At 38.1% G+C, this 18,858-nt stretch overlaps 1 protein-coding gene across 11 annotated transcripts in view; it reads right to left on the bottom strand.

Moving 5' to 3' along the window:
* gphnb (gephyrin b) overlaps window positions 1-18,858 on the bottom strand; it is a 98,964-nt gene that overhangs the window by 36,698 nt on the left and 43,408 nt on the right. For all 11 annotated transcript variants that reach the window (XM_015049510.1, XM_015049511.1, XM_015049515.1 and 8 more), the window contains exons 2-7: window positions 15,065-15,143; window positions 8,941-8,998; window positions 8,746-8,838; window positions 4,692-4,786; window positions 4,430-4,496; window positions 41-313 (exon numbers count right to left, since the gene is read on the bottom strand). In XM_015049510.1, the coding sequence (XP_014904996.1) occupies window positions 41-313; window positions 4,430-4,496; window positions 4,692-4,786; window positions 8,746-8,838; window positions 8,941-8,998; window positions 15,065-15,143 (665 nt within the window). The remainder of the gene's footprint in view (window positions 1-40; window positions 314-4,429; window positions 4,497-4,691; window positions 4,787-8,745; window positions 8,839-8,940; window positions 8,999-15,064; window positions 15,144-18,858) is intronic.

Here is an 18,858-nt window from a genome sequence, read left to right as displayed (position 1 = left end):
AATAAAGAGAGCAATCCTCCCCTCTCATCTGTCCCGGTACCTTGGCAGTGATGGATGCAGAGGTGATGTGGGAGGAGGAGCTGTCCTCGGTGGATGCCACCCCGCTGTCCTTCTTCTCCTCGTCCTCCTCCTCGCACTGCACACCTTTGTCTTCTGTCTGGCGGTGCGGCGAACTGTTGGGAGGCGGCGAAAGGGGTGGCGGTGGCGAAGGCAAGTCCTCCAGCTCGTCTACCACCTCTTTTACCTTCACCACCGCGTCCCGAAGGAGGTCGATGGCGTGCGGCAGCGCTGGGAGGATGAACTGAAAGCATTCCTGGGGTGGATTGATATTAAACACACTTGTTTGCAGCTCTTTTCGAAAACAACATCAACAGTAGGAAACATAATGAAAGCTTAGAATTTTTTTTTTTTTTTGGCATGCATTTTAAACCCAACAACTATTTAAATATGTAATATCTTTCTTTCTAATGATAAAAATATTCCCTGAAAACTAGCTTTGAAGAGAAACAGTGTTATGCATCATATTGTTGAGCTGTCGGAACACTTCCTCTGCATAAAACTAAAATGCAAATCCAAGACAGATAAAGAATTACACTTTTCATGCTGTGAAAAATCATACTTGTATAAATGTAAATCTGAGGAGAGAGATGACAAGGAGTCAGGAAATTTACAGGGAGATTCTTGTTTGCCTTTCTGGGAAACCCCAGCTCGTCACAGCGCCTACTAGAGGCCAAATCTCTAAAGTGCTTCTGTTTTCCAGGTCTTTCCAGCTCCGTTTTCCTCTCTGTGTCAGTGTGCCTGTGGGCTTCTCGGCAGTGCTAAACGCTCCATTCTCCTCACTCTCAAGACAAGAGCTAATCTGTGAAATTATTTATTGCTCTGTGTATTTTAAGCATTGAGTGGATACATTATTTATCCGCCACACACTTTACACTGGCTGCCAACGGGCTTTTCATTGCAAGCTTTCCTCTCCGCAATCTGTTATCTAAGATGGACTGAATCTGGCAGGATTAACCTTGATTTGAGGAAATTCCATATTCCCACACTGAAACTGAAGCGTGAGTGGAACAACATTTTCCTCCCGTCTGCATGTAGACTATTGGACAACCAAGTGTAACAGAAAGAAATAGGTTAATCTCAGTAATAGAGTGTAATGTCTGCTAGGAAACCTTTGCACACTTTTCTTTGTATTAAAAGGCAGCATCTGTAAACAACTGCGCAAATATACAGCCGTAAAACTTTGAAAAGCAGAACTGGAGCCTCCTGCACAACCAACAAGAATGCAGCAAGTGGTTTCTGGATGGTAAGTCAACAACAAAACACTCTTTTCCAACAGCCATTGTACAACTCATACAACATAAAACCAGCTGTATGGTTTTATGCTGGAGCTCAGCCTCGGTTGCTAGGTGACAGGGCTAGGCTTCGCTGGGGTTGCTAGGTGATAGGAAGTGCTTCCTAATTTGTGATGTTATATTTGGAAGGTTTTTAAAATATTTTATTTTTCCAGACACCAAAGAACATTAACTTATTGCCGAAAAAAAGCTTTCATTATTTAGACTGTTTCCAGAAGCTATAGAAACCCAAATAGACGTACAAAAATGTTCAAACACAAAGAAGCCCAGAAACTTCCTTGAAGACTGCTAATGGCTAATCATAATATGCTTCAAGTCTAATCTGAATCTGGAGATCTAAGTGGTGAGTTGAGATGGAGCAAAGATGATGTTAAGAGCCTGGAGATATTTCTTCTCTCCGAATTTGAGAGAAGTCCTACGAACATTTTCAAGGTACATCAAGAGTGTTTATTTTTATTTTTATTCACCGTTTTGTCCTAGAGGAGAATAAATGTCAGGAACAATAAAGAGCATAGTCGCAGGCTAAACTGCCAATGGACAAAAGTGCAAGAGAAAAAGGAGCAGTGTTGTTGTCAGAGTGGGTCATGGGGGAGGGTAGAAAGATCTGAAGACCAAGGGAGAGACGGTTTAAGTGAGAGGTTAACAAAACCACAGGATTGTAACGAAAACAACAAAATAAGTAGAAAATAAGATTCTTTCTATAGCCAAGATTTTGTCTTATGCAGGGCAGTATTAGAGTAATGTGCACATTCATAACGCTACATGTTTCCAAACCAGTGTTTGTATTTTTTCCTGATTCATAAACTACACCCAAAGGCAGAACTGCTTCTGCATTCACTCCACCAACAAAAAAAAAACCCATCTTTGCTCTGGTGCAGTTGGTGCATATTGTGGCCCCATTCATGAATTTAGGCAAAATATATTTGGTAATTATAAAGCAATGTTTATATAAAGTACAGCCAGAGCAAATTGCATCACATTCATTAAGATCAGAGGACTTTGCGTTAAAAATCTGTCGACATTTAAAATCTGCATAACCGCAATTTAAAGAAAAAGAAATCATCATTTGTGAAGCGATCCCAGGACAGAATTTATTATAGTTCTGAGTAGTTTTTCTTCCTTTTTGTTGTTTACTTTCCAATCTAGTTGATCACTTCTGCACCTGCTTTGTTTGTAGCTAAGGAGGATCATAGACATAAACAGAGTTTATCATGTGAACTTATGAATAAAAAGGTATTGCAGTGTACCTCTGTTCTTTTTGTATGAACAGAGACATACATTTTCCAAACATTTGTAAGTCGAGGTCTAATCATTGGATTTTATTCCTGCACAACAGTCAGATTATTTTCATCCTTTACTCATTTGATCTTTGTCTTTGAATTGACCAGAAGATAAATTGTATTAATCCATGTGAGCTTTTTCTTTTTAAAATTATTACCTTTATGGAAAAACTGTGTGACTGGCGCGTTTATTTTCCAAACCACAGACTCCAAACCAATGTTAAAATTATTCTAGTTTATACACATTTAATAAGACATGTCCCACAAATCCTAGTTGTTAAAAATATTCACACAATCTCTAGGTGCCGTTTTGAACTTCTGCAGCTAAAATTTCACAATGAACACTTTGACATTAATAGGCTTCATCTGCCTAGCTCAAGTGGACTTCCTTGTTATCCTATGAGAAGAGATCAGCGTAATAAAAGCCTCCAATGAGCTGCCAGGGCCTTTAGGTTTACCTGGGGTTTGACGAGGGAGACACTAATATGGCAGCAGATGGGGGAGGAATGGGGTGTAACTGGTGGAACGGAAAATAAAACTGATGGAGTAAAGCCACCGTGTAACAAGACAGAGACGGATGTGTTGGACACCGACGCAAGGAGAGGGAACAACGGAGCGAGAGAGGAGACACTTGTGGACGCACATGGTTTGGATAATCATATAGACAGAAGGTAAAGCAACAAAACCCCAAGAAAAATGTATTTAATGCATCTATTGATTAAAAATATTCTGGCAAATGCAAACGGAACTTCACTTTAAGTCAGAAATAATTAAATTTACACATATACAGTTTATGCATATCGACATATAAATTAATTTATGCAGCACAAATGCGTCTCATGTCTTGGAGCGAGGAGAATGCAAAGACAATGACGTCCAAACAGCTCAACAAATGAACTTTCAGTCTTACAATACATTTGGTTTTGTGCTCAGACTTTAAGACACTTGTTATTTATCTACTTTAGGTGTGGGGAGAATTAATGGAAAATGAATTAAAAAAAGCAACCAAAGTTAATCAAGAGGAACTTTACTACAATACATGCAAGTCTGGCTCCTTAGAAACAACACAAAGAAATTAAGGGTGGCTAAGAAACCTCGGCAATGGTCTGTAGATTTGTTCCACAACTACAAGGGTAACTGCGTTCACTTTTCACAGGCAAACTATAAATACAGTCAACAAACTCCAAGTATGCCCTTTTCTACATCCATGTGCAGCCTCAGGGGCAACTGATGTTTAATGATTTCTTATCACTGCATCAAAAATCCCAAATAAAAACTGGAGATGCAGCAAAAAGGTTCACGTTTCCACTTGACCAGTCATTGGACAGGACCAAAATCGGCCATATTCCAACCTCCAGCAGGTTGAAAACTCAACAATCGGATCTTCTTCCAGAACGCCACGAGGTTCAACTACCAGGTCCTGGTGACAAAACACTCTTTAGTGTGGATGGTGTTACTGGATGGAGAAGACTCAAAGTAAGACTTTCTGGTGAATTTGTGTTTTTCAGCTGATGATGGGAAGGCTGAGTAAAAGGGATTTTTAAAATTAATTCAGGCTTTCTGTAATGAAAAATGTCAGACCTGGAAATCTTGGATTTAAAGTAATTTGTCTAGTCTTGATCGAAGATTAGAAGTCACAATTTTCTGAGATTGTAAAAACCTTTTTTCAAATAATGGTTTTGCAGATTCACTCTTTTCCCTCATATGTTTTTTTTTTTTTTGTTCTGCTCTACATGTTGAAACTGGTGGACAATCGTATGCGTCATGTGAACAACAGATAACTTTATCATTTCCTACCTGGGAGCCTTTCTTGCTTCCTGGTAAGTTGATGATGAGCGTCTTGCCTCGAATACCGCAAACGGGTCTGTGAACACCATGGATGAGACAACATGATTCAGAACTGCATGTTCAGTCAATGTGAAAAAAAAAAAAAAAGCACATCAATATTGTATTATTGTAATCAATTTCAACATCCTAATGTTGCAATATCATTTGCAAATGTCATCAACTTATGTCACCATTTAGGATTTGTCTTTAAATGTTGTTGTGTTTGTCGGACCTGGAAAGCATGCCTAATGGTGTGACATTGAGGGATCCCATCAGCATCGCCAGAGACATCCCAGGAGCCTCCCGCTCTATCACCTCCTTAGTGGCCTGGAAAGAAACACACACACATACACACACACACACACACACACACTGAGAACCACAGGATCAAGTGTGATTGTAGCCTAGCAAATTATGCTAGCTCTGCTATCAAAAGTATGAACCTGCAGAACTGTTCTCCAAAAGTTAGAATGGAATTAAAGAAATGAAAACTATTTTACAATGGTTCTTCGGTGTCATCCAACTCAGAAATACAAAAGATGTTTCTTATTGATATTTCTTGGTCAGATTTATTTGTTCGTTTAAAAAAACACAACATATAACTTGGCAAAAATAGTTTGACATTTTCTGGCTGATTTATCCACAAACCGAAAAGCGCAAATAAGATACACTTCTTGAGTTTGGTTTGCTGGGCTATGCAGTCATTATGAAAATGCGTGTCCTAAGACTCAAATGACCTCGGTTCACCAAGTATTAAAAAAAAATCATTAAATCTAATCTTAAGTGGTAAAAAAAGACCCTAATAAAAAAAGCAAGCAAAATAAAATACTGCAAATGTTCTTATGTTGTAATCAATAACATATAGGACCTAAATGAAGAATCAATCAAATAACCATACATATTTTTGCTATATTAGAACTTCAAATACAGAAAGTTTAAAGAATACATTTTGAACATATAAGATCTAACAATGAAAACATAAGAATATATAATAAGGTAATGTATTCTTACACACACAAAAACAATTGTAAAATGTTTAATAATCCCTCTAAAACAAATCTGGTAGACTGTGTTTATACCTAGTGACTGGCTTTAATTTTAGACAACTTACAAAATCAGTCCTTTAACTGCATAAAGAAAGGAGCTAAAACTAATTAAAATGTGCTTGGACAACAACAAAAAGAAAACAACAACTTTTGGACCATGTTAGGATCTGAATTCATTCAAGAAAAAGGTGTTTACTGTATTTGGCATTGAATGATAGGCAGCAGGAAATATGAGTCTTCCTTTAAAAACTATGTTGGATGACCTTGAGTGAAGTGAAGTGATTCTTGAAACTCAACAACAGGAATGCAGAGAAAATATTTAAAAGTAGAGGAGTCCCTTATATGCATCCTGTGAAAAGGGACCTAAAGAAGGGAGAAAAAAGGAAACAGGAGACCAGAAGAAGAGTTGGGGTGGATTTGTTTTGAAGTAAATTCTAGTTTAACTAGTTTTTTTTTTTTTTCACATTTTAGGAACTTGTTCCTCTGCTTAGTGAGATAATGAATTAGATTTTTTCATTATGTTTGAAAAGGGTGTCGAGAATCCATCAACATGGAGATTAGTTGGACCCAAACTATGAGGTTATGAAATATTAGAAAATTAGATTTTAAGAAAGGCCTAAAGTGATGTCCTTTATCGCAGGCAAATGACATTCTTCATAATCAGCAATTTAATGTAAATGAAAGCAAGATGGGGTTTTATTTTCCATTTTTAAATTCAATTAGCTCGGTCTGAAGATAAGAGTAATATTATTTGGTAGCACTTTGTAATACAGCAACCACTTTTCCAGAACTTAGAAAAAAACAAAACAAACAAAAAAACAAAAAAAAACAACCAAGATGAGGAAGCTTGCTTCCACACACACACAAAAAAGATCAACTTTCAAAAGCAGAGGAGTTTAACATCCAAAGGTTTAATTGCATGGGTTTAATGGGAAGAGAAGATATTTCCCCAGTGATTTAAGAGACCAAATCAATATCGACTGCTAATGTAGATAAATGTAGATGTGGAAGAGACAGTTGAGGCTTTTCTTTTCAACGTTCAGACAGCCGAGACGCAGACTGGGTAATTTGGTAATGGATTCGATAAAACACATGACATGCAAAAATTTAACAGCAGAAACAGACAATTTGGACGGATGCACGGAGAGTTTTGGAAACAATTTGACATTCGCAAATAGAATGTGACTATCTATGTATTTTCTGTCCACAAAAAAGTACTTTGTAGTGGTTTTAGACATATATGTTGAACAACAGAGTTAAGTTACACAAAAAGAAATCTGTTGTATATCAAATAATAAAATGACTGATCTAAACCCGTCTTCAACTGAGGTTTAATAGCATTTTATCCATCTTGTGTCTGGGAAACAACAGGTATTGCAGCAAAGCTTTCTTATTAGAGCACTGTGGCGTACGTCCAACAATAATTTGCAGTGTGTATCCCTACATGTGCTTCTGTTTACACATATACGCAGTAAAAACAAAAAGCAATATATAAAATGTAAATACAAAGCAGAACAACATCAGTAAAACTCATCAAAACAGCCATGAAATACAATATGTGGTCAAGAGGAGTGTTTCTATAATCCACAAAATTAATATTGGGCAACAGTAAATTTCCATTTTTACATAATAAGGTAACACAAAAATATTATACAGCAAAAATACCACCCGAATAGCTGCTTTGAATTAATACCCTTCATTTAATTTATTCTGGAATACATTAGTAATCACAGAGCGTACAATGTCAATTATTTCACGAAAATGTTAGCATAAAACAACGGAGGGAACTTTTTAAAATATAAAAAAATATCGGGGGGATCATTAAAATAATAATAATAACTAGATATGAAATTAAGTGTGGTCTTTAAACCATCGTTCCTCTTACAGAAAAAGCTTTTGATAAAGGAAGCACTTCTACTCCTTTATTTCCCCTCTGACTACAGGACTAATTAGTGGTAATCAGTGTTGTAACACATGCGTGTGATCAGCAAAAAGCAAGCTGCTAATGAAGCAAATGCAGCAGCAGGAGACATGTGCCTCTCAACACACATTCAAACATAATAAAAAAAAAAAACTCGTCTACTGCCCACATTAGAGATTGTCACACCTGTAGTTTGCAGAACTGTCTCATAAGCAAGACATCTTCTTGCAAAAGTGTGTATATATTACACTTTCTCATATGTTGTAATTTAAAACCACAAACATGACTGTGTTGTTTTTGGGATTTCAGACAAACACCAGAGAGCGATTTTTTTGGTCAAATGACAGAAATAGATTTATATGGCTTTCAAAAAGTATGATGTGCATCTGTGGTCACGCTTTTTGAGTCATAATTGTGAAACCCCCTTTCTTTGCAATTATTGCTACATGAAGTTCACTTTTCCTGTAAGCTTAGTGTTAATGAAAGTTTTGCAGCATCCAATAGATTTTCTATCAGGATAGGCCTATTTTTATTTTTATCCATTTCCCCCATCAGATCTGCCCGGTTCCCCTTTAGCTGATGAAGGAAAAACATCCCAGCAGCATGATACTGCCTCCACCATGCCTTACTATCCGGTTGGTGATGCGCAGCGTTTGGTTTCCTGACATAAAGTGTGTTGAATGTGGGCTATAAAGTTAATTTTAGCCTCCTGTAATAAGATCTGTGCATTTAATGTTCAATTTTGATTTTAGCTTTAAATAATCTGTTTTAAAAAAAAAGCAAAACGACAACAACAACAAAAGTGCAATCACCAAAAATGTATCAAGTTTTTGTGTTATTATTATGGCATTATCTGCTCATATTTTTTAACGTTTTAATGTTTCATGACAGCCCCTTATGTACAGCTCTGAGATTAAACCCACATTGTGCGGTTTTGTTTTGAAACATCAGAGTGAGTAAAAGAATATAAAGTAAAGCGGGAGACCCGAAAACATCAGCTTGATTGATAAAAATCGATGTATCAACAAGAAACGTCCAACATCCAGTGACACAGAAACGTTAATAAATTATTTGATCAAAAGAACTAGGTGTTTATTTTTTGTAATTGTAAAAAAAAAAAAAAATCTTAATTTGATTTGACTTTTTAAATCTATCGATCTACTTTGTAATTTGGTTAGCTACACTTTTATATATTTTGTCATTCTTCCCACCCCCCTCCCCATATTTTGTTTACCAGGGTTTGCTAAAGTACAAAACATTGCTGTTTTTGATCAACAACAAGTCAAATTCTCGGGGAAACATTTAATACGCAAGCTCACCTCTGGTGTTACGTCTCTTGGGGCGAAGCCAGTGCCCCCGGTGGTGAGGATGAGGTTGAGTTCTTTCTCATCGCACCAATCCACCAGCGTTTCCTGTTGGCAAAGGCATGCACAAAATGCACATTTATGGAAATCTTATGTGAAGATATACACATCACAGTAATACAATGAGAGCAGCAGAGCGATTATGCGTACCTTGATTTCATCTATCTCATCTGGCACTATCTTGTAGGCTACGATCATGCCCCCCAGCCTTAGAGACAAAGAAGAACACAGTGTCTGAGAAAACATATGTGGCACAGAAAGAAAGTTATTTTATTTATCATTACAAACCCAGCACAGTTCTCATGGAAGAGGAGTTAAAACCCAAGGTGACAGACAATCTGTTTGGTCTCATGACACTTTAACAGAGACGGGGTCACTCATAAACAATGTCAAATATGAAAGTAACAAGAAACACTGCAACTAAACAAGGGGGGAAATACCCTTGAAAACTCCTTATGAAAGGATTTTCCCCAGGATGGCCCAGAGAGAGGAAGCTCTGAGAAGTGAACATTGGACCATGGCGCCCTCGTGTGGTCAGACACAGTATTACACTATCTAAAAAAAAAATACACAGACTGAAGGTGAAGAATCTGCAGAAAACCCTTACGTAACAACCTTCTTTCTTTCTTTTTTTTTTTTTTTAAGAGATCTATTTTTGTGATTGTAATGCATCATGTTTCCCCTCCATGACACTTAAATGTCATGTTACCCTCCTGCAGCCAACGCACTGCAACAGTTAGTTGCTGTTAATCCTCTATCTTTTGGGATAATTTTAGAATATTTAGTTTACAATTTTTTTCGCGGCAGGCATACATAAAGTCAAAATATCGAACTCTAACAGGTTTACCGATGATGTGCAAAAGTCAGAAATTGATCTTTGATAAAAGAGAGCAATTATTATAAAATAAAAAAATAAAAATGCACCTTTAAGATGAAGGAGGCTATTCACAACGACCTGACATGCCGCCATGTCAGGTCGTCCCACCTGACATGGAGGCATGGGTGATTTACCCACGCTAAGCGCGCTTTGATGGGAAGGGAGCGGCTTTTGGCAGCTCTGTATGGATTAATGCATGTTTATATGGGTTTGTGCGCGTACGCTCGTTCGTTTATGTGTTTGCGCGTCTCTGCGTTAGACCTCGGGGAGAGGAAAGGAGCTGTCAGGACAAATCACCTCTTGTGTGCTCCAGGGGTTTTTCATGCCTCTCCGTTTCAGCCCAAATGAAAATACGCTCTTCCCAAATAACCGGAGTTCCTTCCCAGTGTTTCCTTGGCAGCTCTTCCTGTCTGGAGACTCTGGTTGCAGCGTCGTATAATGCTTGGGAGCGTGTGAGAGCTCCTCTGTGCCTTTTTAAATAATTAACCGGGATCACATTTCTTTGTTTTGATGTATTTAAGATCTTCAGGCGCATCGTTTTACATTTGCTATGAACAAGTAAGCAATTTACAGATTTGGTGTAACAATAATGTGTATATTAAGAGACAAAACGGTACTAGTCAGACTTTTTGGTTCACATATGCAAGCATTGCTAATGTTTTCCCAAGCTGCACAGGTGGCCAAATTACAGTGAACTGACAACTTAAATGATGCCCAGGTGAATAATAGCAATGCTAACGATAAACACAGACAACAATTTTAATAATGAGATGAAAAAAAATAACATGTAGTTATATTTAAATGCAAAAACACACAGATTACAGATGTTTATTTTTGAGGGAATACAATGGAAACCATATATTTAAATACATATAACTTCCCCTGAACAGCATTTAAAATAATAAAAAAAAAACAGAACTTTCTATTCTTTATGTCAGGCATCATCACAAACTTTACTTCTATTTGCAAATGTCAAAATAATGAGAAATATTTTAAGAGTTTTTTTCAGTCAGATATATATATATATATATATATATATATATATATTTTTTTTTTTTTTTTTTACATATCCTAGTAGTAATTTGCCCGAACGTTTTGAAAAAACCCAGATGATGAAATCCTGTCTTTGTAAGACTTTGATTCTTGGAAGGAAGAAAGAAAACAGGAAGAAAACAAAATGATTTTTTTTCTTCCTTTTTTTGTACATAATGGCCATTTTGGCGCTTGGAGAAAACGAGGGAAAACTTACGGGTTGAGAACCCCATCCAAACTGTAAATTATACGAACAGAAACATCATATTGTGTAAAAATTTAGCTGCAGAACGGATTAGTCCTGCTTACAAAATAATACAGCATCATGAGTTTGTAGCGTTCTGATAAAGAGTTTGACTTTATTAGTAGGAAAACGTAACATTTCATTTTTGCAATGCAGTTAGACATCTTTATGACAACAGAAATCCATTTGTACAACGCTCGGCTAAAGGTAGTCAGCGCTGAAGATAGCATTTTGCCTTCGGTGTGGACAGATCCTAATGCAGCTGGAAAAAAGAAGAAGAAGTAGTGACGCAAGAAGAAGGGGCAGACAGAGGAAAACGGGGGCGGATGGGTGAGAGAGTGGCAGTAGTATTGGCCTGAAAGCTTGGACATCTCGGCCAAATCTTACAATGAATAAAAGACGAGCACAGAATGAAGGATGAAGATGGGAAGCTTGAATAACAAAGAGAGGCACAAAGTGAAAAGAGTGCAAAAAAAAGGGACACACTTTACAAGAGAGGGAGAACTTGGAAGTGTGTGTGTGGATGTGTGTGCGTGCACAAAGGTCTGCTGCAAATCTCAGTGGTTGTGGGACACTTCCAAGAAGAGACCCATCTGCCAGGGTGATTTCATTAATAATACACGCTCTTTGTAGAAAGCACTCAGTCTCACTCTGTATTTTTCTTGCATCCACACACACACACACACACTACATCCAGGGGGGGAGACAAAAGCCTCCTCGGTCATCTCCACATTCCCAGTAGTAACATAGAGTTGAGCCCATTAGAGGTAAGTTGTTGGTTCATCCATATGTAGGAAAGCTCTCAAGGGGTGACCTCTCAACATGTTTGCTGATAGTGGGGAAGGTGGAGGAAAACTCCTTTAAACCCCCACTGTGTTGAGAGCTGAGAGTGGCCACCACGGCGTTCCACTCACACACAAGCCCTGAGAAACAAACAATATTAAAAAGTGTGCAGAAACACTCCACCCTGCAAGGGTTATTTATGGAATAAATGCCACCGTGCTTCAGCTGCGCCGTTTCTGGCAGTTTCTGGCTTTCGAGTTTAATTTCTTTCTTTAAAACCGCAGCAGCTACACCTCTAAATGCAAACGTCCGTGGCGAAAGTGGCCAGGTCGTGGTGGATTCGTTTACGCTCTGCAATTCTTCCCTTGGATATTTTTGGAGCAAATCCAGACAAACAGTAGCCAAATATGTCAATTTCGCACAGAATATTTTGTCAAACAGGAAAGACAAATGTTCATCTTAAATAGACAGAGAAGAAGCATGACAATGTGCGTTTTTGTATTTAAATACAAGTATTAACAGGAGGTTTTCCAGTAACAGCACCAATGGTGATTGGGTTAAAAAAAAAATCAATGTGCTTAAATTTAACATTAAGGGATTTTTCCTAAAATGTTCACTGTGAGGTTTTGCTACTACTATAAAAGATCGTTTAAAAGTTTTTGGAAAAATCTTCACCAGGGTTGGCAAATTACCATTTAGGGTTGCTTTTTGTAAACATGTTTTCGTTCTAAATTTAATTCTAAAAATCTCATTAGCACGACGTTGAGAGCTAGAAAATACTTTAAACTTTTGCCAATTGCTCAAATGCTGCAAGATAATATCACAAAGGCAGTAAATATACAACACACAATCCTGCTCCCACCGTCTTAAAATGATAGATTAATGAGCAGATGTACACGTTTTTTTGAGGGTGTTTATAGGAGATACACTAAAAAACGTAGAGCAACAAGTGTTCAGCAAAGAAGCTGACAGATCTGGTGCAGGGATTTTTCACTTTGTCCTCATTTAAACCGTCTTCACCACAGGTCTGTCCCCGTGTCCTGGAAGCCTTCAGGTTCGTCTTCGTCCCTGATCAGACAGTGAAATTAGGTCTTGTGTCACACGTTTGATTTTTTGATTTTTTTTTTCCTGGTTATTTTTAGTCCTGGCAGTTTGCAACACTGAAGAAGATCTTTGCAGCCCAAGTCAGCGAAGGGTGCTGACAAACTGACAAAATTCACGCAGAGGCAAGTATGTGAAGAAAACGGTTACATACACGCGCATATAGGAACACCCAGATGGATACACATCCACCACTTCCTCACCTCCATGTCCTTGAGTCTCATATTTGTTCATCTCCCCTCTGCTGCTAGGTCTAGCCTTCACTTCACTTCATTTGTCTCCACTCACCATCCGGTACACCTCTAGATGCTCCCAAAAGTGAAACCAGACTGACTGATTCCACATGCCAAAGCCTACTTTGAGAGATGTTGTGATTATAGTTTAAATGCCCTACTGTGGTGCCTCACGAAATCCCACCTTCCATTCTGTCTTCGCTTCTTCCTTTTGTTCCCTCCTCCCCCCTCCCCAAATGTTTTATTATTTCTGGCAGCTGTGACACACTGAACAAACGGTGTTCAAGCTGGTTATGATGGAGTGAGCAGCAACAAACGAGAGGTTTTATGTAAACCATCAGCTCAACGTCAAGACAGCAAGGCGTTCCAAATGAACAGTAACCAGTGCAGGACGCAAATGACTGCTTCTAGTACAAAAACAGCCAGAGAGTCCGGTCTGCCCTAGCAAGGCCTACTAATTTATACACACTGTATTTTCTCCACAGTTTGTCATGTGTATCCATGAGCCAACTTGGGTCCCCTAGGAGTCCCCTGCACATAACCACCGTTGAGCCACGATCTTTGTGTGCCAGTAGGGACAATGCATACAAATCTGATCTTGGTCAAATTATTGCTCTCCTCAAACACAAACTACCTGACTTCAGGTCTGCTGTAGTGATTTCAACTGAAGAAAGAAGACTTAAATAAAAAAAAAAATAATAAAAAAAAAACAGAAACTGTAAGTGATGTGATCATTTCACTACTTTGTTAGTTTGTACATTTGGAGTTTTGGTCTTTTTACACCAATCTACTCTTTTTGGGTGTGAAAAAGCAGCTCTGTAACCACCCTCCTGCCTCTTCATTGGTGAAGAAGGCAGCAGATACAGGGAGAGGGCAATAGCTTTTCATATAAAAATGTTATTCTTCCAGATTTTTCCCCTCAATAAAACTTGGATTGGGAAACATTGGCAAAACCTATAGACTTTTCTAAGTTTAGGTACAAGTGCAGAAAGAGACTCGTGTTTATAGTTGCTAAGAATAATCACACTTATCATGGTATTTCCTAATATCAGATTATAGACAGAGTTAAAGTTGATTTATTGAGTAATTTCCTTTTTTTTTAAAAGCTGCTTTTCTAACACAAAGGCTGTGATGTCACCTTCCCTAGTAACACAAATAATAATTGACTGCCAATCACAGAAAGGCTTTGATAAATATTTGGATCAACCTTCCAGGCCACTCAGATCTTCTGGTTCCAGTTTACTTTGCCTCCTCAGAGCCAGAACAAAACATGACGCATTCAGCTTCTATGACCCACAAATCTGGAACAGATGAGGCATTGGGTCTATTTCTCAGGAACATGTTAATTTAATCTTACCAAATCTATAAAAACGTAGTTAAAAACTAAACATACAAGCATTACAGAATTGTACGGAAGCGCATTGCTATCACGCAGGAAAAATTTTTTTCGAGCGCTATCACGTTATAACGTGATAGTATCTCGTTAAAACGTGATACGTATCTNGTTAAAACGTGATACGTATCTCGTTAAAACGTGATACGTATCTCGTTAAAACGTGATAGTATCTCGTTAAAACGAGATACGTATCACGTTAAAACGAGATACGTATCACGTTTTAACGAGATACGTATCACGTTATAACGTGATAGCGCTCGAAAAAATTTTTTCCTGCGTGATAGCAATGCGCTTCCGTAGAATTGCTAAATTATCTGTTGTTGATGAAAATATTTCATTTTTTTAAGATACCAAGGGTCATGTTTCGTTCTTGCATGGAAGGTATTTTTCTTCCACTGAAGAGATAATTTTAATCTATTAGTTGCAGTATTTCACTAAAAGAATACACAAAGATGCAAGCACGAATCTTCGTGTGAGAGTGAAGTTTAGATTAAAAAAAAAGAGGCCTTTCAGCTGGATTAAACAATTATGCGCATGAAGGTTTTGTTGCCTTTTCAGCTTGGGGATGAATTGTCAAAAAATAAATAAATAATGAGTTCAATACTCACAAGGAGGGGTCGTGGACGAGATCTTTGAGGTTGATGCCGCTGCGGTCCTCTGCTAGGTTCCGAAAACAGCTGTCGCTAACTGGAAAGAAAGAGATGGAAAACGTGACGAAAATTTATTTGGCATAAATTCAGTGCAATACATGGAAGAGCTTCAGAGTTTAGTCAATGTTAACTGATGAGAAATTATTCATTCTCATGTCAAGCGACTCGTGACATGAGAAAACTTCATCCAGTCTAGAAAAAGCATCATCAACAGAACAATATGATTCACTTGAAATATGGGAAAACAACATTCCTGGCAAATATTCACCCATTAAAGAAAAAAAAAATTCAATTTCAATAAAATTGTGTTTAAATAGTTATAAGTCATTTTTGTTGGTAGAAGTGATAGGGACTTTACAATGAAGACTTAATGTAGCCCAAGACAGCTTAGCCACATTGACATTTTATTTTTATTGTTTGGTCGGAAAAGAAAGAAAGGATGAAAAAAAAATCATTTGACAGACTTCAAATATTTTTTTCACCAAAAAAAAAAAGAAAGAGAATGAGTCAAGAACTATTTATCAAATGTTTGGCATATCACAGCAAAGAAAAAAAAACCCATGAGACTTTATGATTTTAATTGCAAAGAACTGGATAAGCAGTCAGACTTTATGCAACAAGGTCTTAAGAATTAGGAGAAAATCAAATACACCGGGAAGGAGGAAAACACTGGAAAATACTGGTCTTTTATTTGTGTTTTTATTTTTAACAATTTTCTTTTTTCAGAATTTATGTGACAGGTAAATGCAGCAATGGTTAATTGGTTTGGCTTGCTTTTTGCTGGGATGATTTATACCAAGGTCCATTTCAAATAGATTCACAAACTAATTAGCTTAGCAGAGATACAAGGACTGCATTGAAAATAAGTAATAAATAAGTCAAGGTCAAGGGGGAAAAAAACCATAAAGACCTTCAGAAAGTGTAAGTAAATACTGTTTGAAACCATCAGTCCGTCCGTTCATCCATCCATCCATCCATCCATCCATCCATCCATCCATCCATCCATCCATCCATCCCGACCTCGAACAATTCCCAGCTCCCTCCAAGGGAATGGCGAGGCATTCCCCGGACGGCCAGGAGTTGTAATCTGTTCAGCAAATCCTTGGTCTGCCCTGAGGCCTTCCCCTGAGGGACTTTTCCACAACACGTCCCAATGGAACGAAGGCACACATCACTGTTCTTGTGCTCAAGACCACTTTAAAAATGTACAGGAAGTTTGACTCCTTGAAGGTAAAAGGAAAAGACACGAGGAGTGACTCGAGGCTTTTGCTCAGCAGCGAGTTCATCTATTAATCAGAAAACCGGTGCCCACGCAAAACAATCGAGTACTTATCAAGATCTTCTTGTACGGTTTTGCTGTGTTTGTCACGCTACCGAACTGCAATTAGGTGAATGTGTCACCTCTGACTTACGGAGCATGTGCTGATATAAAACAAAAAGTTCCGATCATAAAGAGAGTTTCTACCTTCAACTAATCAAAACACAATGTGATGAGAGGATCTTTAGATATTTAGTACAGAAAATGGTGAAAACAAGTTCTCCACTAAACAAAATTATTAAATTAAATGACTCAGTGACACCAACTTTTTTTTTGAGTGTTCAAAACCATCTAATTTGCCCAACAAGACTAAAAATATTTATGTGCAGATTATGAGCTACTATGTATCTACTTACTGGTATCAGATTGTGCCATTGCTACCAAACAATACTAAAAAGAAATTTGACTTCATAAATTGAAGTCTTAAAATTGGGGCTCTGTCTCTTTAAGAAGCTCCTGCTCTTTTCAACAGTCCTCCTTCAGCACATCATCACAACAATGCTTCTCATTATGCTGTTGATTCATCAAATACTTTACCTGGTAACATAAAAGTAAAAAAAAGAAAACTACATCATGCCATGTTTATTTTTTAAAGTTTGTTTTTTGGGATGACAAAAAAAATGCTGAGGTTTTGGATTAAAACAAACTGAGTGATGGCTTTGACATATTGGAGTCAACAAAGACTAATAATGCATGTTTTAACTTTATTCTAAGGAAGGTCACACATTTGTCTGCTTGAATATAGAAAAAAAGTCACTCTAGCCGAAAAAGTTATAGGAATGAAACAAATATATCCCTTCAGGAGTAATGCTGGCTTGAAGATATAAATTGAACACAGTAAAGCCTTTGGCCTCATGTCAACTTCCTGGTAAAATAACAGATGAATAAATACATTTTGTAAAATGTGCGCTCTAATCTAATGCAGAGACATCTTTGTGGAATTCAAAATTGTAAATATGGCATTTGGTGTCACACTGAATAAGGAAATAAATGTATATGTTTATTTTTTATTTAATTGTATTACTATTACAAACCACAATTCACCAACAGCGGTCAGATAAAGTCCCCAAAATCACAACTGGCCAAAAACCGTTTTGCTTTTTAATACTGTACCACACATAAATGTCGTCACCACAGGAAACATACGATCCACCAATCCTGTCATTACCATGCACCTTTATTGTCTCCAAGCATTCCTTACAAAGCCACAGCTGCCCCTTGACTACAGAGCAGGTGTGAGTCATCATGGTGATCACAGTCACACAGAGTGACAAATAAGGTGAGAAGCCGAGGAAGACAAAGACAAAGACAAGAAAAGGGGGACAGAGAGACAGTTAAGAAAGATGAAGAGAAAGACGATACATCCGGTTATCCGAGTTGGGTCACAACATGAGTGGATGTGGTTGTGTTCTAAAATAAAGTCAAAACCCGACGATTTAGAGGGCGATGGCGTTGATGTGGTGGATGTAAGCCAAAAAACTTGATGTGCTAGAAGTAGTCAAGACTGAAAATGTCATGATGTTGCTCAAATGAAGTGCTATGATCCATGAACGAGAGGAAGGGGGAGAAGGGGCCGAGCAAGGGAGGGTGGGGGAAGCAAAAAGGGTGTACAAGATGGAAGTAAGCTGTCCAGTAAGGCACGCACTCAGGATGGGGAAGACGGGGCTGAGAAATTTAGGGAAAGATGCAAGAGAATATAAAGACGGGAGGAAGGAAAATTCGTTAAAACAGGAGGGTGATAAAAACGAGGCACTGCTGATGGGGCACCTTTGTGCAGAGAGAGGTAAACACAGGGAGCTGGACGTAGCTCTGGGCTCTGGCAAATAAATCGGAAAGTGCTGACATTTGCACACCAAGTCAACTCGGGAAGAGAGGATGAAACAAGGGAGACAGAGAGAGACTGCTGGAAAAGGATGGGGTAAGCAAGCAAAAAAAAAAAAAAAGAAAAAAGAAGTAAACGGGGATGCAAAAACATGGAGTACACCTTTGCTGTGGAGGGCCATAGCTGCACAAATCCACGCGTGTGCATATGTTTGTATGCGACGAGGAAACTTCTTTCAAGACTGCAGTATTCCTTACAAACACGCACACTCAGAGGCTTCCTCAGTCTTTCTCTCCCAGCTACCCCTTGATCTAAAAATAGCCGCTCCTCTCTCCTACAAGAGGCAGCAACCATTCTGAACCAATCAACACGGTCTGTCAAAGGCATCGGTATCCACCACCCCTCTGAGTGTGTGTGTGTGTGTGTTTGTGTGTGTGCACGCACGTATTCGCCCGCACATGTGCAACAAGAGGGAACTCCTAACTGAAGGTAATAAAACTGCCCTCCCCTGCTGCAAAAGCAATCCCTTCCACAAAACAATGGCTGGGAAATAAAACTGAAATTGAGAGGAGGAAAGGAGCAAGACAAAAAAAAAAAAAAAAAAAAAAAAAA

The sequence above is a fragment of the Poecilia latipinna genome, unplaced genomic scaffold (genome assembly GCF_001443285.1).
Source record: "Poecilia latipinna isolate Pla-1442-1.1 unplaced genomic scaffold, P_latipinna-1.0 Scaffold950, whole genome shotgun sequence".
NCBI lineage: Eukaryota > Metazoa > Chordata > Actinopteri > Cyprinodontiformes > Poeciliidae > Poecilia > Poecilia latipinna.
Note: the sequence above shows the minus strand (reverse complement) of the source record. Positions and strands in the feature narration are given on the sequence as shown.